At 54.8% G+C, this 27688-nt stretch overlaps 1 protein-coding gene across 1 annotated transcript in view; it reads right to left on the bottom strand.

Annotated features, from left to right (window-relative positions):
* Nucleotides 1–26017, bottom strand: part of HS3ST6 (heparan sulfate-glucosamine 3-sulfotransferase 6) — a 40610-nt gene extending 14593 nt beyond the window's left edge. The window contains exon 1 of the mRNA XM_056336423.1: nucleotides 25618–26017. Coding sequence (XP_056192398.1) covers nucleotides 25618–25979 — 362 coding nt within the window. The 5' untranslated portion in view covers nucleotides 25980–26017. The remainder of the gene's footprint in view (nucleotides 1–25617) is intronic.
* Between the last annotated feature and the right edge of the window lie 1671 nt (nucleotides 26018–27688).

Raw genomic sequence — 27688 nt, forward strand, 5'->3', positions numbered from 1 at the left:
CTGCACCATGGCCCCAAACCCTGCAGCATCAACCCCCTCCTGCGCTGGGCACCCATTGCCAGCAGCTGCCGCCAGCGCCGGGCTCTGAGCTGGAGGATGCTCTGGGCTGCCTGCAGCCAGGGGGGACCGGAGCCAGCAGGGCCAATCCTGCCCTCGCTGCGTGGTGCTGGACCAGCCCAGCTCTGCTCTGAGCAAGCAGCAGCTTCAAGAAACAGCCCAAAGTGATGCACAAGCTGTAGAGTTTGGCCCCAGGGAGGAAAAGCACCATATTGGCGCAATTACCTGAATTTAGACAGACCTCTGCGGGTGCCTGGGCTGGGTTCAATAGCTGGCAGATGAGCAGCAGCATCTGCAGCATCAGCCCTCGGCTGGCGTGCAGGGACCCTCCGCGGGGCTGCTGGGGGGCTCGGGGCAGGCAGCAGATGTCCCGCAGGCGTGCGGCCCCAGGACCCGCTGCAGGTGTGGGGCAGGGGGCTGCCTGCCGAGGGGGGGACGGGGGGCAGCAACGCCACAGCTGCGCACAGGCAGAAGGGGCAGAAATGTGCTGAGGCAGCAACGCCCCGATCGCAGACCCTCCGGCCCCCAGCCGCGGCTGGGCTGCAGGCAGGATCCGGCCGTCCCATGTCCCCAGCGCTGCTGTAATGCCTTTGACAGCTCGAGCAGGCGAGCGCTGGGCTGCTGCCTGCCTGGCCCTGGCAGGAGGCACGGCTGCACGCGCATGCATGCTGCCTGACAGCCTGGAATAGGCAGCAGCTCCGGCGAGCAGCAGGTTACCCCCAGGTTAACCCATCCAAAGGTGACGGTTACCGCCAACCCCTCGAGAGAGCTGCCTGTAAGGATGCAGGGATGGAGCCAGGGCTGTCCAGCCCTCCTTGCCGCCTTCCCTGGCCAAGCAGGGTGAGGGAGCCAGAATGACACCTGAAAGCAGTGAGGTTTCCACCTGCAGCTGGAAAGCAAAGCCAAGAGGGTGCCCAAAAGCCCCCAAGCAAGAGCAAACCATCCCCTCGTTTTCCCCTTCCCCGGAGTGGTGGTCACAATAGCGTCCATCAGCCCAGCCCCTGCACCCTCTAGTTTGAGCAGTGATGCTGCAGTTTGTAGCCTCCCTCCCTGGCTTTGGGGGTTGCCCAGGGAAACTCTGACCTAAAACCCCCTTGTAATGGTCACCCATCTCCCATCTCCACACCCAGCTGGTGCCACCACGGAGCCATTCTGGGCTCCCCACAAAGCTGTCCTACAGCCCACGACGGCTCTGAGCTAGAGGAACTCATCCCCCCTCCCCACCTCTGTCAACAACAAAAAACAGAAATATGGTTTGTTTGCTGTTTGTCTCGGGTCGAATGCTGTCATGCTGCTCTTGTTGGGATGGAAAATGCATCCAGTTTTCCACAGAAACAAAAGATTCCCCATCTGTGTCAAATTTGTAATACAGCCTGAGGGAAGATGGGAAACAAATTTAGCTCTTTTTTTTTTTTTTTCTATCAGGAAAAGCCCTGTTTCCTAGCAAAGAGCAGGGCCGAGCTTCACCCTGGAGCATGGCGATGAGAGCCCTCACTGTTCACGCATCCAGAGTTGCTCCGTGCCATCCCATCCTGCGGCATCTGCCAAAACGCCAGCAGGAGACAGGCAAAAGGAATCGGGAAAGGAGCCCCGATGTGCAGCCTGCGGTCCTGGAACAGCTGCCAAATGGTTCTTCTCCCTGACAACCTGCTCAGCCACTTCCATGTGTGTGCAGGACTTCCCTCCCCAATCTGCAGCCCGTCACATGGGAGCTAATAACTGTTTCCTCTGCAGATAAGGGAAAAGCCTCAGAAATCCAGCCAAGCCCGGACAGCAAGGCTTCGGGATGCTGGAGATGCTGCTGGGTGCCCAGTGGGACAGCAGCCCGCCCTCGCCCTCCCCCCCCCCTCGCCCTGCGGTTCAGCTGGTCCCCAGGCGAAGGAAATCCCCCACCGAGGAGGGAGACGTGGGTGGATTACGCACTTTGCTGCAAAAAAACGAAGCTGTTTCTCCAGCTCTGGAGAAAGGGCTGCAGAGCCATCAGGAAGGCTTGGAGGATGCGGGGGTTTCTCCGGCCTCGTGCCTGGGCTGAGCCCCTAGCAGCTCCCAGCTCCCCATCGCCGGCACTGGGTGAGCCCCCAGTGCCCTGACAGGTTCAGATCTCCCACCCCAGCATCAGTGCTCCCTTCCTCCCTCCCTCCAGCAGGAACAACTGGGAATTCTCTAACAAAACATTTCTTCACTGGAAAAGCATCGGTTTATGGCAACCAGAGCTGTTTGTGGGAAAGAACTGGATTTTGATTATTTTTAGCCTGGTTTCCTAAGGAAATGTGGCTTAAGCAATCACACGGTCTGTCTGCCTGTCCGCCAAGCTGTCTGCCCCTCTTCCCCCAGCCACGTCTGATCCCACCAGCCAATTCCAGCCAGATTTGATGGAGGACAAGGATCAAAAATAGGAAGTCTGCCCATTTCCATGAAAAGCTGTGGCTGAGCAGCAGCTGCGACCCTGACCACTGCCCTTGGCTCAGGGGAAGGCACCTCCAGCACAGCCCAAAACCCAGCAGTCCCATCCACACCAGCCCCGTCCACGCCAGCCCCACCATGAGATTGCTCTGCTGGGCTTCAGGCTCCCCGGGTCCCACTCAGTACCAGGGCATTTGGGCAGGCAGCATTGAAGAGGAAGGAGAAATACACTCCTTGCAACTAAATCTCATTTGCAGAAGTTGGAAGGACCCTCAACAATCTTCCTATTGAGCAGCTCCCTGGGCAGAGCCCCTCTCGGCAGCTGCCCCTGCCCACCACGCCGGGCAGAGCTGCACTTGCGAGCAGGGAAGCCGTCCCCGGAGCCAGGGGCTGGACTCTGCCAGGGCTTGGCCATCAGCTCTAACAGCAGCCAGGCCAGAAATCCTAAGGGTCACAGCCCCGACCCCACACCCCAGGGTAACGCCAGCCTCTGGGGACAGCCCACTGCTGGTTTGTCCCCAGACTGCCTTTTTCATAAGGGAAAAAATGAGCAAGCATCCCAGCACACCCCAGCCCATGATGTTAGCATGTCTCGCCGCCACAGCCTCTCTTCCTGATGGGAAAAGACCCCCGTGCTGGGCAAAGCGCTGACCCTGGAGCAGGCAGGGCAGCACAGGAGGGTCTCACCCAGCCCCGGCAAAGCAGGGCAGTGAAGTCACGGCAGAGAAAGGGCATTTCTGCAAAGCCCCAGGCTGGGGGCTTCAGAAAGTGGGAAGAGGAATTCAAAGGTGACTTTATTTGCTCTCAAGTTATTATGTGCCATTGTATGTATTTCAGACAGTCCTAAGCCCTCGGAAGGTGGTGGCCAGTGGAGCAGCGGAGGTTGGTGTGGAAGCTGGCAGAAGCAGAAAGCTGCTCTTCATCTCGCACTGCAAGAGGAGGGGAGTAAATCTTGCACCGCCTTTTCCACTGATGCAGTGACAATAACACACACTTAATTTAATCTGTGCTGTTTCCAGTCATCAACTTTTATGTGCTTCCCGGAAGCAATAGGTTGCTTTTCATTTCTACGTTTGAAAATTAGGAAGTCAGCAACCAGCCAAGGTGGCTCTCCCCTGACAGCTGTGCCAGCTGTGCCAGCATGCTGCCACCTCCACAGCTTGCGGCTGAGCCCCCAAGGTGCTGCCCAGCCCTGGCTGGGGCACCCAGACCTTCAGCCCCCTCCCCAGTGAGCTGCCCCTCTCCTGGCTACAGCAGAGCAATGCCTCCATCGGCGAGTATGGTCCAGACCAGGGCTGGGCATCAGAGACTGCTGGGAAGCCCACGCCATCCCACCTGTGTTTGGGGGAAGCCCACACCATCCCACCTGTGTTTGGGGAAGCCCACGCCATCCCATCAGTGTTTGGGGAAGCCCACGCCATCCCACCAGTGTTTGGGGAAGCCCACGCCATCCCACCGGTGTTTGCCAAGGCAGCAGGACTGCCCAAGGTTCAGCCCCGCAGGGATGCTCAGGGCTCCATCCAGCTGCCCCTGTGAAGCCAGACCGGACCCTGCCTCACTTTTACAAGAGCAGCGGCTCCTCAGGAGCCCAAAGACCACCACGTCTCTGCCAAGACCACCGAGGTGGGGCAGGAGGAAATGTTTGCCTGCCCTCAAGCCGCTTTTGGCTGTGGGAGCAGGAGCCTCGGGCTGCAAACGCCAGCAGCTCCCCACCGCCACTCCCCCAAAAGCCACCCTGCCCCTCATTCCCAGGCATTGATTTGGGGCAAGGAGCACAGGCAACCCTGCAGTGTCACAGCAGCCAGCCCTCTGATGTGGGCTGTCCTGCATCTCATAACGTGGGTGAGCTCATACTAAGGGCTGCCTGTGTGGATTCTCCAGTGTCTTAACACCACGGCTGTGCTCCAGGTGCAGCCCATCCTCGGAGGGCATCTCCCCAGGACAGGACTAGAGGGGCAGGGGCACTAGTGGGGTGCCCCATGTGTGTCCCCTCACTCAGCTGTTTACTCACAGCCTGTAGCTTTTCCCCCTAAATTTATCAGCAGTAAAATGTTTCCGTAAGCACCAGGGGCTCTCCGTCCTCGGAGCCTGGCAGAGCGGGGAGGGAGCAAGGCACAGCAAGTGATTCTGTGGCAGCACAGACCAAGGCTGCCTGGGACTGACACCGTCTCCCCTGGGCTGCAGCCAGACACCCAGTAACTCCCGGGAAAGGTGAGAACCCAGCTCATTCTCTTAACCCAGCTCATTTTTTTAACTTTGCTTTAATTTTTCCTCTGAGGCACCAGCTGCAGTCAGGCTGGCAGCCACCTTGGCCGCCTCTGTCAAGGACCTGCAAGCCAATTGCCGCAGCACAAAACTCTCTTGGTCCACAGAGAGTCAGATCCAGCTGCAAAACATGGGAGGACCACAGCTGCCTGGCACTCTGGAGCCACAAAAAAGGAAGAACCACGTTCCCACAGGTTCCCAGCACAGGACCACAGGGACACTCGCTTACCCACTCACATAGCACTGGGAAGGATTTGATGTACCTGGCTGAGAAGGAAAGCAGTATGTCCACCAGCCAGGAGTTTGAATCCATTCCTCATCTCCTTCAGCATCACTGCGTTAGCATCCTTCACTAGATACTTCAATATCTGGGTGATGATGGATGGGCAGAGGGATGATGGATGGGGACGTGCAGCTAGACGGACAGATCGATCCCCGCATCCCTGGCAGCTGCTCCTGATAGCCAGCCCGAGGGGGGAGCATCCGGGGGCTTTGCAGTGGCTGGGGGCTACAGTGGAGGTTCGGATGGTGAGTTTGGGCTGCAGAGCCCGACGACACCTGGAACCAAGCCCACGCCAGGGCTGTTACCAGCAAACAGGCTGTATTTAAAGTACTGGTAGCATCAAGGCTTGCAGCAGCTGATGGTCCTGCTGTGAAAGGGTTCATGAACAGCCACGGATAAGGAAAAGTACTGGAAACCACAGCTGAGGACATAGCCAGCGTAGCAGCACTATCTGGGCTCTTGTCTGCTAATACCCAGCCTAAGAAATCATCAACAGCACGGAAACTGCGTCCTACACAGCTGATGGGGACAGCGAGCACCAGGCACATAAAACGAACCCAGTGGCAGCCCAGGTCTCCTGCCACCATCCCTGTCCTGTCAGTCAGCAACCACAGCCAACAAGTCACTCCGTGCCGAAGCCCAGCACGACCAGCACCCATGCCAAGCACCCAAGCACCCACAAAGGCAACAGCTTCATGTGCTCCTGCCTGGCGGGACACAGCCTGGCCTCCCTGCAGCCCGTGTGTGGGGGATGGGAGCCCACCTCCCACCTCTGCAGCCAGGACCGGCTCCTCCAGCAGCACGGAGAGAAGTGCTGAATGCCCGGCTGATGCTGAAATAACCGTGGTGGGCCAGATCAGCCCACTGCTGGCCAACACCAGCGCACTGGTCCACCGGTGTCCCTTGGCCGGGTCCCCAGCCCCCCCCCCCGGCTGAATTGACTGGTCTTTTCACCCCCAGCAGAGCTACACCCACGCTCACACACGCACCGAACAGCATCTCTGTTACAAACAGCCACGAGCTGGGCAGAGCAAGGGCCAGATCCCAGAGCCGTGCTACACCAGTCAGGAACAAGGCAACGATCCCAGGGCTCCAGCAGCACCACCTGCTCAGCAGGGACCAGGGAGCCCGCGGTCCCGGTAGCCGTGCCGGCGGAAAGCGAGCAGGACCCTCACAGGGTCTGCGTGCTCCTGGGAGGTGGGGGGAGCTCCCCAGCCCCGGCGGCTGCCGTGGGACCACAATTTCCTCTTTCTTCCCCTTTTTGAATGTAACAGAGGAAAAATGTGGGGCCGTTTGGAGCGCGCTGAGCGGCGGGAGGCCAAGAGGCGTTCCTCCCAAGGCACGTTCAGCTGACGGCCGGCACGCCTGGGAACTCCAGCTGTTCTGTAAAAGCTGGGAGGACACTGGGAGCTTGTTTGCTGCTGGACTCATGCAGGGTGGGACATTACGAGCTGACAGGAGCATTTCCCAGGGCCCCCCTCATTCACTGACTCAGCCTCTGGGGTGCCACCACAGCCCCCCCCACCCGTGGGATGTCTTCCCCCAGCATCCTTGTCCTCATCTCTGCAGTTGGTGATGTGCAGAAGGCACCCGCCGGGCTGATCCCCCATCCCCTGCAGCTTCATGCCCCCAGTCAGGCTCTGTTCCCCCTCATGCTGGCAGCTGCAGAGGAAGGGGAGCCTGGAAATAGAGGAGCCTGGAAACTGGGGAGCCACACTCTGGTGTCACGCAGCTCCAAAGCCAGTCAAGGGCTGCTGGGGAGCACCGGCACAAACTCCAGCACCAGAGCAACTCGCTGCTCTGTGCCACAGCCACAGCTTGGGAAGCACCAGCTTAAAAGCCTCCAGGGATGCAGGGGATGTTGTGAAGGAGGATGCTGGAGGATCTGGCCAGAAACCCCACCTGCAGACCCATCGGGTCCCCCCACCCCAAAAAAGCCACACACAGCAGCACCATGAAGTTGCAAACACCGGGCTCATGCTGGCTGGCTTCGCAAGCCCACGTCAGCACACCGCACCGATGCACCCTGCTGAACCGCCATGAGCTGCAGGGTCCCAGCCCCATCCACAGGGTCCCACCAGCCCATGGACCCCCAGGCCACTAGGACGCTGCAGCAGGGGTGAGCCCACGGCATGCCAGCGGCTGGTGTGGGATGAGACCTGCCCAGGGCAAAGGGACCAGGACCACCTCCCCTTCAGCGTGGGTTTTCCACCCCGCCGTGTGATGAGGAAATGCAGAGCACATGGCAATCAGCCCTGGGCTGTCAGCACTGCTGAGGGTGGCACCGCAGGGCGCTCAGGCTCCCCGGGCCGCAGCCGGGCACAGCGACCCTGATGGGGAATGGCTTTGAAGCCGGGGTGGTCCGTGCGGGCAGGAACGGGGGGTACCAGCAGAGCTCTCCTCCCAGTGACAGCAGCTCACCAGGCTGTGCTCGGCCACAGGCTGGGACACCCAGGGGTGGCTGCAATGGGAAAAATAAAAGCAAAATAAAGCTGGGGGTGGAGGGAAAGAGGTGCTGGCAGTGGAACAGGATGGCACTGAGCCACGGCTGCCTGCGCCCTCCCTGCCCACCCAGATGTCTGGGATGCTGACAGCGATGCTGCATTTATCCAGGCTCACACCACTCGCTAAACCACTCTGTTCCATTCCTCGACACCCCAACTCAAAACCTGATCAGCAGATAAAATAGATCTATTTTTAATCTCCTAGCATAAGTAGGGTGTTTGTCTGGTTCATGCCCACCGAGCTTATTTTCATAATCACTAAAGTCAAAACGACGCCGAAGAAGTACACGTAACCCATCACGGGGCAGAGCCGCTGCCTGCCGATGGCCAGCCACCCACCAGGACATGCCTGCGCCGAGGGGACCCCAGTGGCTCTGCTGGAGCTGGCAGCTGGAGAGGCTCAGCACAAGGCACGGGTCTATAGCACACACAAAAAAATTAATAAAATCATAACAAAATAAGAAAGAGAGTGATACACTGGCCAGAGCTGGGGCAGGACCACACGACTGTCACACTATGCCAGGAGAGGATAAAGCTCCATTTTCTCCAGAGCATCCAACTGGATCGCAGCTTCTGTCAAACATCTCATCGGTGAGAGCGATGTGCGCTGCGGAGCTCCCCGGCTCTTACAGCAGCATGGCCGTAACTCGTGTGGGTTTGTGCCTGGCTGGCGGCCGGGATCTCCTGCTGCAGTGGCAGAGCCTGGAGGTTTCCCGTCACAATCCCGGGGACTGGTCCGGGAAAGCCTCGGGATCAGAGGGGCCAGAGCAGGGCAGGATGGGGTGTTAATGACACCCCGGGCTTCGTTTTCCAGGGCAGGGGGGAATGAATGGAGCCCGTCACGGAGCCCCGCTGGTCCTGGGACATCCCTCTGTCTGCTTTTGATTGAATCGGCCTCTCAGATGGATGGATGGACAGACAGCAAGGTAGCCCAGAAAGCGTCTGTTGTTCCATGTCAGAGAGGAGTGACCACAGGGATGCTCTGTCCCAGGATTTGGGGGTCCCTCTGCACCCCGGCAAAGGATGACCTGCCCTTTTGGAGCACTTCTCCCACAGGTGCCTGCCCATGCACCCCCCACCAGCACAGCCCTGCTGCTGACAGAGGGCAGGACAGGGATCCCGGGGAGCGGGCCACCACACCAGGGTCCCACCGAGCCCCCAGGCTGGTTCCAGCACGGGGCACACGACCCAGCGGGCACAGGGGTAACGCCACGCTGGATCCCACAGCGCCAGCTGCTACTAGCCAAGGATGCCATGTAGGGACACAGGCTGGTGGTCAGGATGAATCCTGCTTTAGGAGGAAATTTAGCATTGAGAAAAAAAGAAAAAAAAGTTCCAAAAAGTCACCTTCCAGTAAATTGATTTTTCCCTGCATGGCAGTAGCTTTAAAGTAAAAAAACACAAAAACAAAGTAAAAACTTCTTTAGGCATTTCAGAGTCATTTTTCCTAGTTATTGTGAAAATTTAGATCAGAAAACGTGTTGGGTAAAATATTCAATTCCCCACAGCCTGGAAAGCCTCATCAAAAATCCATTTGAAGTATTAGTCTCAAATCCCTCATGGCAATGGGATATTTTAAGGTCAGTTAAACTTATTATTCACTCAAGATTTTCTTTCAGGTCCCTGCATATTTCAAACAGATTTCCCCCCATCTCTAGCCCAACTGTGTTACAAAAAGCCCTTTCCCCCATTCTTTTTTCCTAAACAGAAAAAAAAAGTTGTCAAAAGAAAAGTTACTAATCAGAAACAGCTTCTGAAGTCTTAAAACCCGCTACAGTTTGTACTTGTTACCAAAAAACATTGACGCTATCTCCAGATCCCTAAATCCCTCGACTTTTAAAACACTGAATGGAGCTGTGCTTGGAAAAGAAGAATTAACTCGGATTTGGTTTTCTTATTTACAATTCATTTTCCTCAAAACGGGATATATACACGGATATTTTTTTTTGCCCCCTTCCATTGTGCAAGGAAAGCAAGGAACTTCAAAAACTGCAACCTGCATTATTTTTGGATTATTCAGGATTTCCAACTTCATGTAACTGAAATTTCTGCTCCTACCATGCCTTTCCCCTCAAAGGACACCAGGGCACTTTTGTTTGTTTGGTTTTGTAAAATCAAGATCACCCAAAGAATACAATTTGTTAATTTCTGAGGTGTCCCCCCGGCTTGGGAAGGAGCAGCACAGACCAGGAGGTCTCCAACCCGTGGTACCCGCACAGAGGTCGGCAGGACCTGCCCTTGAAGGGGCCACACAACAACCCCGCATGCAATTTGGTTCAAAGTAGCAAGTATTTCAGAGAAAATATAACAATATCTATTTTTACAACCATCCACAGAGGAATTTGACAGCCGATGGTGAGGTTCAGAAGCAGCAAAAAGACTGGCCTTTCCTCTAAAACACAAATGTCTGCTTTCTGTGAAAAACCTCCCTGGTTTTGAAACACCAAGACCAACCAAATCCAAGAATTTACTTGCAAGATCATCACTCCCATTGTATTAAAAAAAAAAAAAAAGAAAAGAAAAAAAGCAAACTCTTGCTTTGATGAAAATGAAACTTTTGACCCTAACAAACAAAAGCTCGGATTCCCCACTGACATGCAAATTTGTGTCTTCCCAGAGAGAGAAGCTTTCCTGGAGAGATGAAGCGCTGACACAAGGCAGCCCCTCCGACTACCAGGGACCCTCAGGAAGGTGCGATGTGGCATCACCTGCACCGCCAGCCCCACGCCTGCACGATCCCAGGCTCCCATGCCGGGGAAGCTGGCTGGTGGTCATGGCAGAGCACAAGTCCTCAGCGCTGCAAACCTCTCCGCTCCCATCCTGCCCAGGTCATGGCCATGTCCTGGCACGTGGTCAGCGCCTCCCCTCTTATAGTGGCACTTCCAGATCTTCTTGGAAACTCTGGAAGAAAATCTGCTGCTAACCTCACAAGGGGCTGAACACCGGGGATGGTCTAGAGGACACATGTTCCTGCCTGCTCCAGCCTGGCCCCTTACACCACTGCCCCGATCATGCCCCGAGCCCGTGGCAGCACCACCCCATCCACCTCCTGCACTGGTCCGTCCCACCACACTCGCCTCTTCCTAGCATTCCTGGAACCAAGGCAAGACACTTGGCCGTAGACATGCTGTATGGGGAAGATCGGGACACCTGAAGGTAGTGGGGGCTGCAATGGTCCTCCCAGCTTCTCCGAGTCCTTCCTACCGTCCAGGGAGGACAATGCAGCAGTGGGCAATCACCAGAACATTGTCCTGAGGACCCATCCCTAGGAGCATCTCAGGTACCTTTATCTTGTCCTGGGTTAACAGTTGGACTTGATGATCTCAAAGGTCTTTTGCAACCTAAATGATTCTATTATCTTCATCCCCAAAGCCCTTCAGATGCATTCCCCCAAGCCCCTCAGACTCATCCCCCTCCTCCCTCGCCCCACATAATGCGTGGCTCTGTCAGTGCCAGGAGGAGGGTGGCACCTTGTAGGACCCAGGTCCCAAATTCTCTCCCAGGAAGGACTGCTACAAGGCAAATGGTTTGAGCTCAGCTTCTCTGCTGAGTTACACAGTTTGGTGGGAGCCAGAGGAGATCTGGTGCACATCAGCCCTTGCTCTGTTCGAGCTCAGTGGCAGGATCCATGTCCTTGTCCCACGGATCTACTCGTGCTCTGCTCCAGGGAGCCGACAGGGATTTTGCTAGTGTTTGGCATAGACACTCCTGTTTTCAAACTGGTCCAGCCAGGTCAGTGCAAATTAGAGCAGGAGACCAGTCTCCCCCAGGACCAGCCCCGATCACTGCTGGGCTGTTCAGACCCTATAGCATATATGGGGCTGGGACAGTCACAGAGGCACTTCCAAAGCCCCACCTGCCTGGGATGGAGGGGTGATCCTTACAAATCATTGGCTGGTCTCTCAAAGATGCTCAACATTTATACCCCAAATAATAATTTCACGAATTTCTGAAGGTCACAAACAATATTAAGAGCTCTAGCCAAAGCCAAGAGTCATACAGCCAACACAGAGGGCTAACTGAGCAGAGAGGAAAAGATTGCAAGTGCCTGTAATCTTGCTCCTGAGAGCAAAGAGTTTAGAAATTATTAAACAGTTCTTAGTATTTCCAGCCATCTGGCCTGCATTTCTCCACTTATTCAATCAGACATATGTTGCTTTTATCCCCACCACTGCCAGCTCTCCCCTGTTCTCTGAAAACATGTGCATTCTCCACTCTGCTCATTTTCAGCTCAGCACAAAGCAGAGGCTGTGAGTTCGGCACGGTGCAGTCTTCTAGCAAGTGAACATGCCTGTCAGAGCCACTTCCACCAACAGATTTCTTCCACTTGCACCTAAAAAATCGGTGTTTGCACAAAACAAGGCAGCTCTGGCAGACTGAGACGTAATTTCAAGTTGGGAACCCCACTGCTGCAAAGCAGCATCACCCCACTGGTAACAACAGCATCCTATGGATTCATGCTGGCCAGGGTCTGGAAGGAGAGACCCCCTCCAGCTGTGAAGGCACGGAGGACAAGAGTCCACAAAATGAGTGTTTTCTCTCAGATCCCACACTGCTCTTCCACCCTACCACATGCAGGCTCTGCTGTACACTAGGATATGCAATAACATGTTCAGGCCACCCGTGTCAAGGTGTAGCACCACAAACCATCCTCTCTGATCAGCCCACTCTTTACATCTTCCACTTCCAGCTGCGATTTCTTCCCTTTAACAAGCAGAACACCTGACCAGGAGGACCAGAAGCTAGAAGTGCAGATAATGGGATAGAAAAGGGAGAAAGTGGAATGCTGCACTGCTCTAGCAAGGCAGGGTCCCACCGCCCGAGCCAACAGCATCACCCTGGACCTCTGCAGCCTTCTGAGAATGAGGAGATCCAGCAGTCTGTCCAAGGATGGCCAACGCTGTCACACAAGTGTTGGACATGGGAAGAAACCTGCAAGCCACAGAGGCCGTTTTGGAGCTGCAGTCATCACTAGCAAGAAGATAGAGCTGTTGGGTGGGATCAGGCTTAGCTTCCACCAAGCTCAACAACTCCAGCTCTGGCTCTTCTGCCACCTGGAGATGACAGCTTTCCCACAAGATGACTCTCATCCCCCAGCAGAGCACATCTTCACCTTCACATCAGCTTAGGTTGCACATCCCTTCTCCACAAGGCTCCTCCAAAGACCGCCCTTCAAGCAGGAACAGCCTCTTTGTGTCCGCAACAGGGCAAGGAGTGAATTACGTTTAATTACACACTGTCCAGGGTCTTAAGTATCAGGCCAAGTGTTACCAGATGTGCAGGGATCTCTGTCAAAGCGATCCGCAGGCTTGAATGCCTGTTTGGATATTTAATATCTTGGTATCTGGGGTGTGAGGGTCACAGACAGGGTTTTCGATGCAGATGTTACAAATCTTTTCTACTCTTACCATCACCTTTTAATACCACCATAAATCATCAGGCACTTCTCAGGTGACCATATAATTGCCCATTTGTGTATCTGAGCAAGCTTATCTGGACTCCTGCTCTTTGCTGCCATACAAAACTGCCAGCAAAGGAGACCTGCTGAGAGCAGACTCCAGGGCTTTGCGTGCCCCATCTCTCCTTCGACAAGTCATCTCCTGGCATGTGTGCTTCAGATGCATCGTGGCAGCACAAGGAAAAGACGAGTAACTGATACAGGAAGATTAAAAAAAGGTTGGATCAGTCTGTTCCTAATGCAAGCCTTGCTACTCGCAGTCCCTTTGATTGCAGCAGAAATAAAGATGGAAATTCACTGCAGGCAAAGGAATTAATTAAAAGGAGAATAAAGGAGGATCAGTCTGTTGGAGTCCTGGCATCAATTCTAAGACTAGTTTTGAAGTGGCAACAGTTTGACTTGTTCTTTAAAGTTGTTGTTCTACGTCCTGCATCATGTGCAGTGCCTTAGGGTAACGGGGCGCCCCAGCCGGCACAGGGCCGACCCACCTGCCTGCCGGTGGGGGCACCCAGCTCCGTCGCAGCATCCTTCCACCTTCTGCTGCTCCCCTGAGATCTTCAGACCATGGTGGAGCCACCACCCTTCACCGGGCTGCCGGCACTCAGGGGCTCCTGAACTGCAGCCACCAGGTTCATAACTCTGCAAGAACTAACTGCCGAGGTTTTTCTATAGGTGAGAAGAATATTAACCACTTTCAGCTGAATCACAGCTCAAATTGGGATTGTCTTCAAACACAGCCTGCACATATGTATGGCTTATGGTTCTCCAAAGCTTTACCTCTGTTTCCTGAGCCTTCAGTTTTCTTGTCTTCAGGAGATACTTGCTTCAAGCAAGAACTGAAACTCTCCCTGTCCCAGGACTCCAGGAGCTACAGCTCAAAAAACCGACCAAGCCTCTTGAGATTCATAGCAAAACCAGAAGAGTTCCCAACGTTGCCCTCCACCCAGACTGTGCTTTCAAAACGTATGTTCAGCTACCGGGTGAAGTGCCGGATCTGACCCTGAGAGCATCCCAGCTGAGCTCGGGAGAGCTTCACAGCCACATTTCTTCCCCAAGGGTATTGGTTACCCTTCCTCTCCATCCCGAACTTGGCTCCAACTTCACCCAACAGAAGGATGATGTCTGGGGACTGTTTTCTGGTCAGGGCACATCACACATGCACCACCCCCCCGCTGTGTAATTCCTCAGCCTACGATGTCACGCAGCCAGAACCCCCTGAACAGCAAGGTGCACGTTAACACTCGAGCTGTGATGGTAACGCTGACATGAGGCTCCCACAGCTGGACACAGCTGGAGTCAGGTTGTCACCTAACCTGGGCAGGATTTAAGCCTGAATTTGCCTTTACTTTAAAGAATGTTTGCCTAGAAAAAAACGTTTAGAAGAGATCTTGCACCACCAGAGTGATTAATGCTAAAAAGGAATCGCTCATTCAAGGTTCCTGTTCAGTAACTCAAGTTTTATGAACCTTTTACAAGGCAGAGCCCTTCCTGTGATCCCTGGTAAGCCGCCCCGTGAATGCAGCAAACCTTGACACGCTTCCCCATACACCTCAAAGCAGAGAAATATTAATTTTTAATACACAGAACAAGATCAGAACTGAACACAGCTATCACTTGTTATCCGCCTTGTAACAAGATCAGGATCAAACCGAGCGCGCTCTCAGAGAGGACACGGTGGCTGGCTCACACCCACACTACACATCCCTCCCATCTGTGTGGCAGGTAATTAGCTGGCACGCCAGCTCACAGCCCATGCCTGGGCTAATTATGGCGACCCACTGGGACCGGCGCAGGCTGCACCAGACTCAGCAGCCCCATCTCCTCCCCGAGGCTCCGACGCCACCTTCCCTCACCCGTGGGATGCAGCTGAAGCACCAGAGATGAGCTGCAATGCCCAGCACAGGGCAATGTGACCCCCGCCATTGCAACCCGAGGTCCAGGGCAGGTCTGGGCGACTGTGGCAGCAGTTGTCCTTGGTGGTCTCCTAAAACAGCCCGGGCATGCTGCAGAGACAGGGACCTGCACTAGAGCCTGGGGTGGGGGGGCGGGCACTGGGGACAGCCTTCATCACCGACTAGAAGAAAACGAGGGACCTGGAGAGCCCCAATCATGGAGCTGAGGCACATGAGTGACCTGGAGCCATCTGCCAGTGCTCATAACCCCCACCCTTGCACCTAACCCATGCTGCTTAAGACAAGGTCTGAGCTTCAAACTTGGGCAGCTGCAGAGCACTGCCATCCCTCTGGAACACCTCCCTCTTCACACAAGCTCCAAATAAATAATAAAGCAAGACTTCAGCTGCAGGAGCTGGCCAGGCGCAGCCTGGAGCCCAGAAAAACCTGGCAGGTGAGGGCAGGATGGCACCCGGCCATGGCAGGCTTGGTCCCACTCCTGCACGCAGCCCCTGCCCCAGCCCTGAGTACTGGGATGCTCCCACCATCACCATCAGACCCTTGTCTCCAACACGCGTGCTGATCCGGCAGCAGCACACCCTCCCTGCAGGGCAGGATCAGGTCCTTGGGGATGCTTTTCTCCCTTCTCTTCCCAGCAGCAGCCCAGCCCCTGCCTGCCGGCTCCTTTGTGAAGGAGAGGCACCAGCGGCAGCTCCGCGCCACCCGGGTGGCAGCAGAGCGGATGCAGGTTGTCACGCTTGGGTCTCACACTGTGGGGGGACGTTCAGCTCCCTCCCTCCCCCCAAAATGGGCTTTTCATGGAGACAAATGATCCCTTCCCTCAACAAAACCTAAATTCTCAGCCAAAAGTACTTGGCAGCAGCCCCTTGAAATTTTTCTCATGGCTTGTGTGGCTTAGGAACATGATTTTCTGAAATATAAAAGCACCCGGAGGAAGCAGCTGATGCTCTCGTTGAAGAATAACCCCCTGCCCACCCTGGCTACACACCCCACCGGGCTGTCGCTCGCAGGGATGCAGCCGGCAGGTCCCGGCCAGCCAGGTCCAAGCAGCTGGGAAAAGCTCTACCCAGCCATCAGCAACCCACCCGGCCCTGGAGAGCCACCACCACAACGGGGCTGTGTCGGCTGGGGATGAGACGGGTGGCCAGCGGTCCCCTCCCGCTCCGCAGCATCCATTGACAAGTGGCAGTGATGAGGGATTGCGCTGACAAGCATCTGATCAATGGCATTTATCGAGCCCCCTCCACGCTCCCAGTAATTGAAGGATTTCTTTCGCTTCCACTCTTATTGACATTTCATCCCTGGCAGGGTGTCCGTGGGGGTGTGCTGTCACTTGGAATTACAGGGGAGCTCAGCAGCACAGGCAAGACTGGGAACAACGGCACGGCATGTGGTGCGAGGCGTTGGGCACGAAGAGACAGGGGAAACCTTTGGGGCACGATCAGCACCCACAGCCTGTCTTGAGAAAGGGAAACAAAATAAAACAATCTGACACAGGACTGCAGAGGCAGCAGAGGCACTGAGGGACCCTGCCCCATGGGTGCGGAGAGGCAGAGCGCTGCGGAGGCAGCTCGGGCACAGCGCGGGCAGCTCGGCCTTCGGCCACGGCCAGGAGGCAGGGGTCTGCTCCCGGGTCTCCTCCTTGGCCACAGCCGGGAGGCAGGGGTCTGCTCCCGGGTCCCCTCCTCGCTGTGCGGCTGTTTGCTTTGTGGGCTTGATTTCACCTGCAGCAAGGAAGAGAGCCTGCTTGCACCCACGGAGCAGCCATCCTGCCCTCGGCCGGGTGCTGGTGCAGGGAGCTGAGCCGGGGGGACAGGCAGCAGCTCTGCCCACTGCCCAGGTCCCCCCAGGACCGGGGTTTGGGATGCTGCAGGCTCCGGAGCAGCTGGGAAGTTGGGCGATGCAGGAGGGTCTGCCAGCCCCTGCCGAGCAGCACCATGCAGTGCCGGGCAGGAGGCAGAGGCGTGATGTGGCCTCCAGGGACGGGACCTGTCACTTGTCCTGTCCCTTCCCATCAATCACCGGCAGGTCCTGGTTGTTGGGGGTTTTTTTCTTGCACAATACGGCGCCTGCCAAAAGCAGCTGCTAAGTCCCCCGCTGAACTGGCCCAAAGGGTGCAGGCAGGGACGGGCGAGGAGACGGGCAATTCTTTATCCCGATGACAGGAACACCCCCTGTGCGCCCACAGGTAGGTGTGCACAGGCATGGACACGCTCACCCGAGCTGTTTAGGGGCTAAGTAATAAATCAATAGCAAAGTGGTCAGCCTTTCCCTCAGCAAGGGCGCTTAACAAGGTCACATCCTTATTCTCTCCAGACTAATGAGTGGAGATTACTAATAAGACCTCAGTGACAAGTGACTATATTAATGTAATTCTCTCCTGCTTGTAATCAATTTTGTGTGTTAACATGCACAGCGATCTTGGCCGCCTGGGATGCCTGTGCCACCCCCAGCACTGCAGAGCTGCTGGCTGGGCTGGGAGAGTGTTTCATTCCCCCTGTAGCCCTGCCTGGCCGTGGGATACCCTCAGCGGGACACGCTCAGTCATACTGAATCACTCCCGAAGAACCCAGCAGCACATCCCGCTCCCAAAGTGCTGCCATTCCCCTTGGCCGCCTAAAACATTTCTGTGCTGGTGCTTTAATAGCCCAAACAGCCAAAGTTTTCTGCAACTGCTTACGAGAAGCTCATTTCAGCCATTCCACCCCATATCTGAGCCTCAAACAGTGCTGGTCCCAGACCTCTGCATGCTCCAGGTCGGGGCGGTTCGTGTCCCCAGCAGCACCCGTGCCACAACAGGCATGCTCTGTTTGATCTGTGGCTCTGGAGCACCTCAGCCGTGCAAAGCCTGGACCTCCGCAGGCAGAGCCATCCCTGCTGTCTGCAAACACCGGCAGCACACGGCATCAGGCGTTCACAACCCAGTGCATCGGGATGGCTTGCAGGTTCAAACCCAGTTAGCCGGGCACGCTGCCTCTGTGCCCTGGTTGCCGCCCCCATGGCCTGCCTGCCTGCAATATTCTCCATTTGCATTTCAAACGACTCTCAGACCAAGAGTGACTCACTTAAGAGAGGCATGAATAATTTTGAAGACATTTAGACTTCTGTGATCTGCGAGCTGCCACTGCGCAGGGGGAGGAGGAGGCAAAAACCCAAATGATTTGCTGTGAATTTTCCACCCAGGACTGTTACCACAAAAGGTGAGCATGTAAAACCTGAGCAGCCATGAGCACACGGTGCCCTGAGCACCAACACGTTGGGGCCTCAGACCTTGCCAAGAGGAAAGCCCCCGACTGCACGGCCCAGGACCCCCCCGCAGCCCAGGACGCACGATACATGCTGTGATGCCAGACACACGGTGCCCAGGAGCTCAGGCAGAGCGCCGGTAACTAATGGAGTGGTGCAGGATCAGACCTGCGCCTTCTGCACAGATCTGTACCAGATCCACTTCCCCTGGGCTCCCAGCACATCTGCAGAAAGCTGCAATATATTCCTTGTGTGCAAACACCATGTGTCTGTCATTTCTCTATTACAGAGCAGAGTTGTCCCCCACCCACCCACTCCATTCAGTGGGATGGATTTGGACAAGCCCAGGGTAAGACAGGACGCTAGAGAGATCCGAGTCAGACCCTGCAAACCCTGGCTCATGAGAGCAACACACGGTGTCCCCAGGAGCCCCGCAAGCTGCTGGGGAGTGAGGCCTGTGCTTCACATGCTGTGAATCCCCACATCCAGCCCATACATCCTTTTTCAAGGAAAGACTCAGCTTAAACCAGGCCAGTGGTGCTGGTCTGGACCAGACCTGGCCAGGCTTCCTCCACCCCATGCCTCCCAGCCAGGCTTTCAACCACGTGCTTTCCAAAGGCTTCCAGGAAGCCATCCAGAACATCCCTCTGCTCCTCACTTTAATAAATTTCTAAACAAATGTACCAGAAAAATGTGGTGGGAGGCACAGAAGGGGCTCCAGGAGTCCCACTGGTTCCTCTGCTGCCCACTCCCAGGTAAATAAGCTGATGATTTTTCAGGCTGCTGGAGCAGGGTATGGAGGGCAGGCTGGCAGGGGTGCCAGGGCTCGCCAACCCCCTCACTGCCCCGGCACCCGCGGCACCTCCATCGCGCCCACCGCACACGGCTGGTCCTCGCCGCAGGGCGAGAGCGCAGCATGGGAGCAAGGGCAGGTATTAAACCGACCTGCCCAAGATGCTCCACGGAGGAGGGCAGCAGCGGGGGCATCTTGCATGGAGCTGGCTGAGGGCAGAGCAGACCACCTCGAGGGGCTCCGGCGATGCCAGCCTGCCTGAGCCCCACCAGCCAGCCCAAGAGCTGGGATGTGGGGAAGAAGCCCCCAGGCTGGGGTCTCGCCCAGCTCCTGGAGCCCCACCTCGCTCTGGGGCAGAGCGTGGTCACGTAGGACACGGGAGCATCCTTCTGACGCCGGCTGGCTCCCTAAGCAGGAGGATTTCCAAAGCCCTTTGAAAAGCCATTTAGAGCTAAGTCCTGGTATTAAACCTGGCCTTTCATTAGTCAGGTTTTCACTCTCTGCCCGAGCCTGTTTCAGCAAAAAGTTTTTTAAAAGGTCAGGAAGAAGCTTTTAAGCATATTTGCCAATTAACTATTGTAACCCCCTCCTCGCCTCGACGCGAGCTGCCCACTTCCGTCTCAGGGGATGGTAATTACCGTTTTATAAATAAGCTTTGAACTCTCTTAAGTAATAGTCTCTCCTTGCATAAAAGCACCCTCTAAATCCACTGGCCTTTTCCGCCTTCTGTCACTGTCTGCATCTAAAAATAATCTAGGAAAAAACCCCATAATACTTCTAAGAAGAAACTCCAAAACTCACTCTCACTCCGTGATGACTATTTCTCCAGCCCCTCAATAATTTAACCAACAGAAACCTCACAGCTTTCACTGCTGTATGTGAACTTTTCATGATATTTGACATCTTTTCAGAAGTTCTCTAGAGTTACATGTAAGTGATAAAAAAACCTGTCTATGCTTATACGCTTAAATTCCAGGCCCCTGAGGTTACAGAAGAGTAACCAGGGGAGCACAAGAAAAAAGGCATGAATACAGAAGTATTTTCTAAAGGTATTGGTTCACATAATATTCGTTTTTAAAACCAGCCCCATGATTTCTAGGTGTCCAGCTTTATGGATTGATTTAAGCAGCCTGCAATAGCAACACTGGAAACCCTTTAGACACTCAGGTCACTCCTGCACACCCCACTGCACAGCCTGGATATAAACCCACCATTTATTTAAAAGACAGCGACAGGGAAAGCCTTCCTGGCTCGGGAAGACCGCAACTCGTTCCACTCTGCAAGTCACAGCGTTTGTCCCAGAAGCGGCAGCCAACGTGCCGCCTGAACCGCCTCAGCCTGACACTACCTACGTACCGACGTGCGGAACGACCCGGCTCTGCGTCACCTTGCACCGAGCCAGGCTGGAACTCAGAGCCACGGACCTGCTGGCACCAGCAAGCACCACTGCGTGGGCTTCGGTGGGCTTCGGATGGGGGACACGGCTTGGGAGCCGCCACGTGAAAGCAAGGGAATAACGTCAGTGGGAAAGCGCGGGGCAGGAGGGCCAAGTCATGCTCCTTGCCCCATCGCACCCTCGCTGCCGGGGGGAACAGCCCCCTAAACAAGGCAGGCACAGCCCCCCTGCCTGCCCTCAATAACATCAGCCTCGGATGCCTTTAAACAGTTTCAAATGTTAATTCCTCGTCATGGCAGTAAAAGCTATTTTTAATCCCACGTGAAAGCAGTTTGCAGCAGACCAAACTTTGCACGTATTGCAGATCGCTCATCGAGCCCAGGCAGTGCAGTAAAACATGGGCACGCCGTCGCGGGGAGCCCTGGCTGGCTGCTATGGACGCACACAGCGCTTAAGCCCTGTACTAAGTGTAGAGCTGGGACCTAAACATTGCATAAAAGCAAATCCAAGCCACTGTCCATTAAATAAAAGCTTCAAAACATCTTCTTCATAGTTACAAAATCACAGCTTTTTCTCAGGTTTCCCGTATTTTTCCTTGGCATTTTAGGATTTACTTTCCAACCATGGGGCTGAGGATAGGGGAAGCTGACACAGAAAGGCTCTATTTTTGTAAAGAAAGTTTAAAAAAAAAAGAAAGAAGAGATCACGAAGTAATCAACCCAAGAAGCACGCTGTAGGACTGAGTTTCTGCAAATGCACCAAGAAAAACAAGGGCCACTCTCAGCTGCGGAGCCCTGAAACGTGAGTCCATCAGGAGACCAGATTAGCTGGTGTCAATGAATAAAGATAATGTCCCGGTGCAGGTCTCAGTGCATCGCCATCTGACTCCTCACAAGATTCTTTTGTCTCTTCCCACCTATGTATTTCTTAAACGCGCCTGTGAAAAGCTCTCCCTGGAAAGGGATACAAGCTCCGTGCCAAAACGCAGCCTGGTGACTCCAGAGTAGCTGAAATGTCAGGTTTTATTCAAGAGCTTGTGCTATAGTGTGTCTTGATCTGTCTGTACAATCACAACACACACAAAAACCCCTCAAGGCATCTACTTAGCTCTACTTTTCAACTGCCAATAACACTCACAGCAAAAGTCAAAAGAGCAGCGCTGGAGCCGCGTCCTTTCCCTGCCGCTCAAAGGCTTCAGGGTTGCAAGGTTCGGAGATAACAAAGTCCGGCTCAAGAAATCCTGGATGCCTTTCAAGAACGTTATTAGCTCCCATGAATGAGTTTGAAGTGGGGGGGGAAACACAGAAAAACACAACAAACCCACATCGCATGTAGCAGCTCTCTCCATCCGCCTCCCCCGGGCACACACAGATGCTCCCAAGCTGGGACCCCCCCAGCACTGTTTAACAGAAGCACAGTGTAATGCATGACGAACCACATGAAAAGTTCCTCCCCCTGCATGCAAACCTGCATGCGCTGCATCTGATCAAAAGGGAAAATGGCAATAAAAAGCTAAATTCAGCCTCCGAGAGGTTCAGAGCTCTGGGACGGCTCTGCAGCACCAGAGGATGCTCAGCGGCGGTGCCTGCTCCAGCCTGGCCACTCACCGGCAGGCGGTTGCCAACTGTGACTAACCATCCCATAGCAGATTTTACTGCTTCTGGCCCAAACCGTGAAAACATAAAGAATTCTTTACAATTCCTATGAATTGCAGTGTGCTCCACCAGCCAGGGCGCAGTTGCCCAGAGCACAATCCCAGCAGCTGCTGCCTTGTGTGTGCTTCGCCCGGGACGCCAAGGGTCGCGGGGAGCCCTGGCCCTGTGTAATTCTCCCTTTGGCTAGCGGAAAAACAGCAGGAAGGGAAGGCGGAAAAGAGGGACTCGGATGATAGATCATACCTGGAAACACAAGACAGAGGAAAAGCATCACTGCAAAGTTTCAGCAGATGGAGACAAGGAAACTATTCTTCGGAAAAGCTACATCAGGCTGATGCCCTCAGCATCCATACCCGCAAACTCTCTCTGATGCAAACCAGTGTCTGCAAAGCCCTGTCCCTGCACTGCCTGCATGCCCCAAAGCCGCTGTTATCCGCCCTGTCTCCAGCCCTTGTCCCCGCAGCACCGGCACGGCCGAGGCTGCACCGAATTACAGTGCAAGGCAGATGGAGCGGTCCAAACCCCTGAGCAACACCAGGCAGCTGCGTGGAAAACCAGCCCAGATCCGGCAGCCAAAAAGGGAACAGTCCCATGGCAAAGATCTCAGTGACACCCCCCAAATGTCACCAGCGGAGCAGTGTCCGCCAGAGAGCCCACTGGGGCATGGAGCCCACAGCTCCGCTCGCACAGGCATCGCATGAAATGCAAATGCCTCGAGCACCCCAAATGCTGCTGGTGACCTCGACTCTGTTCCCCCTCACACAGAGGTCCCTGAGCTCAACGCAGGTGCTGCTCTGCAGACAGAGAGGGGGTTACACCCCTTACACTCTGCAGTGACTTGGCCCACAAGCGCAGTTTTTCACAATTCACACCAGCAAGGGCAGAATTTGGCCCCGCACCGTCAGGCTGGATGTCTCTTCAGATTTTTGCAATGATGTTCTAAATATCACCCGCAAACATCTCAGGTTCAGTTACGTTCCTCCCGTTGGCCATCGCCCACACTCCCCCAAAGATGGCCCAGCCAGCCAACACGTCCCCCTGGTCCCCAAACGGGACACCCGCGCTCCCCGGAGCGCTGCGCCAGCACAGGGGCAGGCACGCCACCATCACGTCTTCTTTTTATTTATGTTTATATGAGGCAGTACTGAGTGCCAAAAAAAATAAAACAGTGTTTTGCTTTAGGATAAAATGTCACGTTATGCTTGGATTATCCACTAGGTAATTTATGTTGCAGTCTAGAAAAGGTGTTTAATCTCCTCATAATTAGCTAAACCTATAATAACTCAAGGAATTTTGCACGAGATGCTTGCTGCTTTTGCAGACCATCTTCTTTTCACTAGCAAAAAAAACTACTCCAAAAAAAAGGGACTTTGGGCTATTTCAAATTTAAATAAAATAAAACACTCAGTAAGAATAGATGGTTTCAGTCAGTAGCTTACAACATTATAACGTAAACTACTCGGCACCCACAAGCAGATACTCCAGCAGTGAAACTGCTACAGGACTGAACGACCAAGAAAGAACAAAATAATTCTGTGGCAATATTTCCAAGGGAATATTTTTTCCCCCACATTTACTTAAGACAAGCAACGACCTACAGGTGCCTTCGGGCCAAATATCTTGGCATGAAAAGCAGTTGGTGTAATTTTGGTTTCCTAGCAAGTTCAAATATTTTAAAAATGTTTACACCACTTTGAGATACTCATTGGAAAAACCTGAACTTCTGTCCAACTTCTATTTTCCTCCACTCCAACACACCCCAGCTTTAAACATTTAGCTCTGTCTGGCTTTCTGGAGGAAAAAAACCCCTCAGTATAGGAAGGTCTTATAGGAAGACAAAACAAGAGAGGCAAGGAGAAGAGAAAACTAAGGAAAATAGTTGTGCATGTGATTGAAAACACACTTATTCTATGCAGAGTTAAAGCAAAACATCTACTGATTTTTTTTCTCACTAGGAAGGATGCAACTTCTTCCCAGCACAGCACAGCACTTCCCCGTGCTGCATCTGGCCACACCGAAAACCTTCCCTGCTCGATTTCTCCAAATTTACCATAACCATATGCAGAATCATCTTAAAACATCTCGCTGGTATCAGGCCAGGCTCCCTGCAAGCACTTACAGCACTAAAAACTCACTACACAGCAATCCAAAACTAAGATTTATTTATTCTTCTCTCAGTGTGGTCCATCCTGCAAACGTCTCACTGGACTATGGCGAGCGATATGAAAACGTTCGATCTTCCACACTTTAATTATGTGCTCACAGTCATTAAACTCCCATTCTGCCAAGCACGATCTATCTTGTAATCCTCGCCCAAAAAGATTAGTTATCATCATTATTGTTTCTAGAGCAGCGTAGATACAAATGGAACTGAGAAATGAGCTAATAAATCACGGCAATATTAATACAGTCATAAAAATAAGTGCGCTACTTACTGTGTTTGAAGGTGTGTTAAGTCAATAACTTTACAGCCCAGATGTGGTCTTACAGAGCCGAAATCCTGCGTGTAAAATTACCACTAAAATTACACTTTCCATTAAACACGCTGATTTTCACAGGTTATTATTTTGGCGAGGACTGCCAAATTTGCAGCCTCCCCCAAAACATCGGGAAACATTAAGAGCATGTAAGAAATACAGTATTCCCGCGGGGCTCGGGGAGAATAGGATGGAGAGGCAGGAAGGACAGGGAGAGCTACTCCTTTTATTATTTTCAGATGTTTTCACCGAGAACACCGCCGTGCTTTTACAAATCTACACATTTGGACTCTCTTCAAAATAACGGACCAGATTCTTTCACTGGCTTCAAGGGACTTAGAGCTCCGGCTTCATTTGGCCCGGCCACTCCGGAGCTGGCCAGGAGACGGGAGTTTAATAGACACCACATGCACAGTAGCTGCTCTTCCGAAGGCTTTATCGCCTGAAGAGTTCAATTCTATTGAAATCCTCAAAACCCAACCAAGTCCCTTGAATCAATACAGCTCTGCCCTTTGACACAAACCTACCGAGGAATTTGGGCGATACTGGTTTACCCTCCCCTCCGCTGGCTCCCTGTTCCGAGGTGCAGCGAGGATCAAACCCACTCCTGCAAGCCCAGGTCCTCGCTCCCTTTATTTTTATAAGCCACTCGAATAAAATAATTCCTAAAGGAACCCAGTGGGGAAACAGTGGGATGGCTGAGAATAAAGCGTTAAAGGTTAAAATCGCAAAGCCTAGATAATTAAAAAAAAGCAAATTTCTGCTGCCGGCCGTTCTACCACCTGTCCCCGGCTGGCTGAGCTGTGGGATGGGGGACACGGGGGGACACGGGACCGGCTCTCGCACTCCCACTGCTCCCCACTTCAGCAGCGGCCCCCAGCCCAGCGAAGCGGGGGTCAAAGCTGCCACCCCCGGGATCCCGCAGCTCGGCTCCAGCCGCATCCCCGCCAGGGACTCGCATCCGTGTGCGTCCCCCCCCGTCCTGCCCCCCCCCCCCCCCCCCGCCATCCCAGCCCCTTGAACCCCCGTTATCCCCCGGGACCTGCCGCGCCCGGACCAGCCTGTTGCAGAACAACCCCGTCGCTGCACGGGAAGCAATTAAACGCGGCTCGGCGCTCAATCACCGCCCGCCGGAGCCCCCCCCCTCCGCCGCCCCGCCGCCGTTACCTGTACCAGCGCAGCCCTTTCTCGTAGCACCTGTCGAAGAAGTGGGGCTCGGCGCCCACCGCCCGCACCCCGGGGTGCGCCCGCAGGAACTCCAGCAGCGCCCGCGTCCCGCCCTTCTTCACGCCCACGATGATGGCCTGGGGGAACCGCCGGCTGCCCCCCGCCGCCCCCGGCCCCGGCCCCGCCGCCCCCGGCCCCGCGCCGTCGGGGAGCGCGGCGGGCGGCAGCAGCAGGGCGGGCGGCAGCGGCTCGCAGGGCCCCGGCAGGCAGTAGAAGAAGTAGGTGAAGAAGAGGATCATGGTGAGGAGCAGCGAGGCGCGGCGGCCCCCGACGGGTCCCAGCAGCCGCCCGCTACATCCCATCGGGGGCCGCTCCCGGCCCCGCCGGGCAGCGCATCCCGCGCCCCCCCCCCGCCCCCCCCCCCCCGCCTCCCGCGCTCCCCTCCGCGCCGCTCCGCGCGCTCCCGGCCCGACCCCTCCCCGCGCCCACCCGGCCCGGCCCGGCCCGCCCCTCGCGCGCCGCCCCCACGCCCACCCGCGGGGCGGGGGAGGGCGCGGGACACGCGTGGGGCACCGGCGGGGCAGCCCCCGGCCCCGGGCAGCCCCCGCACGCCCCCGCCCCCGCCGCGGCGGAGGGAAGCGCTCCCAGCCCCAGCGCGCCGGCGGGATGCGTTTTCCCGTGTTTTCCCGAGGTTTCTCATCTTTTCCCGTCTTTTCCCATCTTTTCCCATGTTTTCCTGTCTTTTCGCATCTTCTCACATCATCTTCCCCCGTCTTTTCCCATGTATCTTTTCCCGTCTTTTCCCATGTTTTCCTCTTTTCCCATCTTCTCACATCTTCGCCCATCATCTTCCCGATCTTTTCCCGTCTTTTCCCATGTTTTCCTGTCTTTTCACATCTTCTCACTTCTTCGCCCATCATCTTCCCGATCTTTTCCCGTCTTTCCCCATGTTTTCCTGTCTTTTTGCATCTTCTCACATCTTCGCCCATCATATTCCCAATATTTTCCCGTCTTTTCCCATGTTTTCCTCTTTTCCCATCTTCTCACATCTTCACCCATCGTCTTCCCAATCTTTTCCTGTCTTTTCCCATGTTTTCCTGTCTTTTCGCATCTTCTCACATCTTCCCCATCATCTTCTCCCATCTTTTCCCATGTATCTTTTCCCATGATTTCCCATGTTTTCTTGTCTTTTCCCACCTTCCCCCATCATCTTCCCCCATCTTTTCCCATCTTTTCCCATCTTCTCACATCTTTTCCCACCTGATTTTCTCCCCTGCCTCCAACTTCCAGGGCTGCAGCGGGTATTTTCAACCGTTGCCATCAAGCGAAGGGCTGCGGCTCGGCAGTGGTGCAGGTTCCCAGGCGGGCACCGGGCTGGAAATAGCAAGCTGTGGCCAGGATGGCAGCCCAGTGCCATGCAATTAGCGAGCGGCACCAGGTGAGGCAGCGCTAATTGGGCTGCAAGAGCTGCTGCTGCAGGTGTGGAAACACAAACCCAATGCACATGTATTTATTGTTTGGGATGGGAAGGACAGCCCTGGGTTTCCACCCATTCCCTTGCACCTTCCAAAATAAGCCTAAAAGCAGCAGTTTCCGTGGTGTGATTTAAAATGTCCATGGGTAATGGACAGTGGAGTGGGGTGAGGTGGTTTTCCTGCTGCAGGAACCCCATTCCCTGGGTGCCAGAGCAGTCTGCATCCCGGGTGCTAAATAAATCCTGTCCTGCAATCAGTGACACGTGGGAGCTGGACCCCACAGGCAGCATCCCTGGGTACCGTTGGGCAGGCCTGGGCCTCACGTGCAGCAACGGCAGCATCCTGGCTTGCTCCTGCCCTCCTGTGCCATCACCAAACGCAACACAGCCAAGACCCAGCCGTGGGGTGCCCATGCCTGGGGGTCCCCTGGGGCCATCGTGCCTCAGACCCGCTCTGGCTTCACTCAACTGCCCCAGGGTCCATCCCACCACAGGCCTCAAAACACTGAGGCTGATTTCCAGCCTTGTGCTAAAGCCTTCCTTTTTGGTATCTGAAATCAGCACGGTCTTAATTAACCTATTAATATAATTAGCTCT

The sequence above is a fragment of the Falco biarmicus genome, chromosome 4 (genome assembly GCF_023638135.1).
Source record: "Falco biarmicus isolate bFalBia1 chromosome 4, bFalBia1.pri, whole genome shotgun sequence".
In the NCBI taxonomy this organism is placed as follows: Eukaryota; Metazoa; Chordata; class Aves; order Falconiformes; family Falconidae; genus Falco; species Falco biarmicus.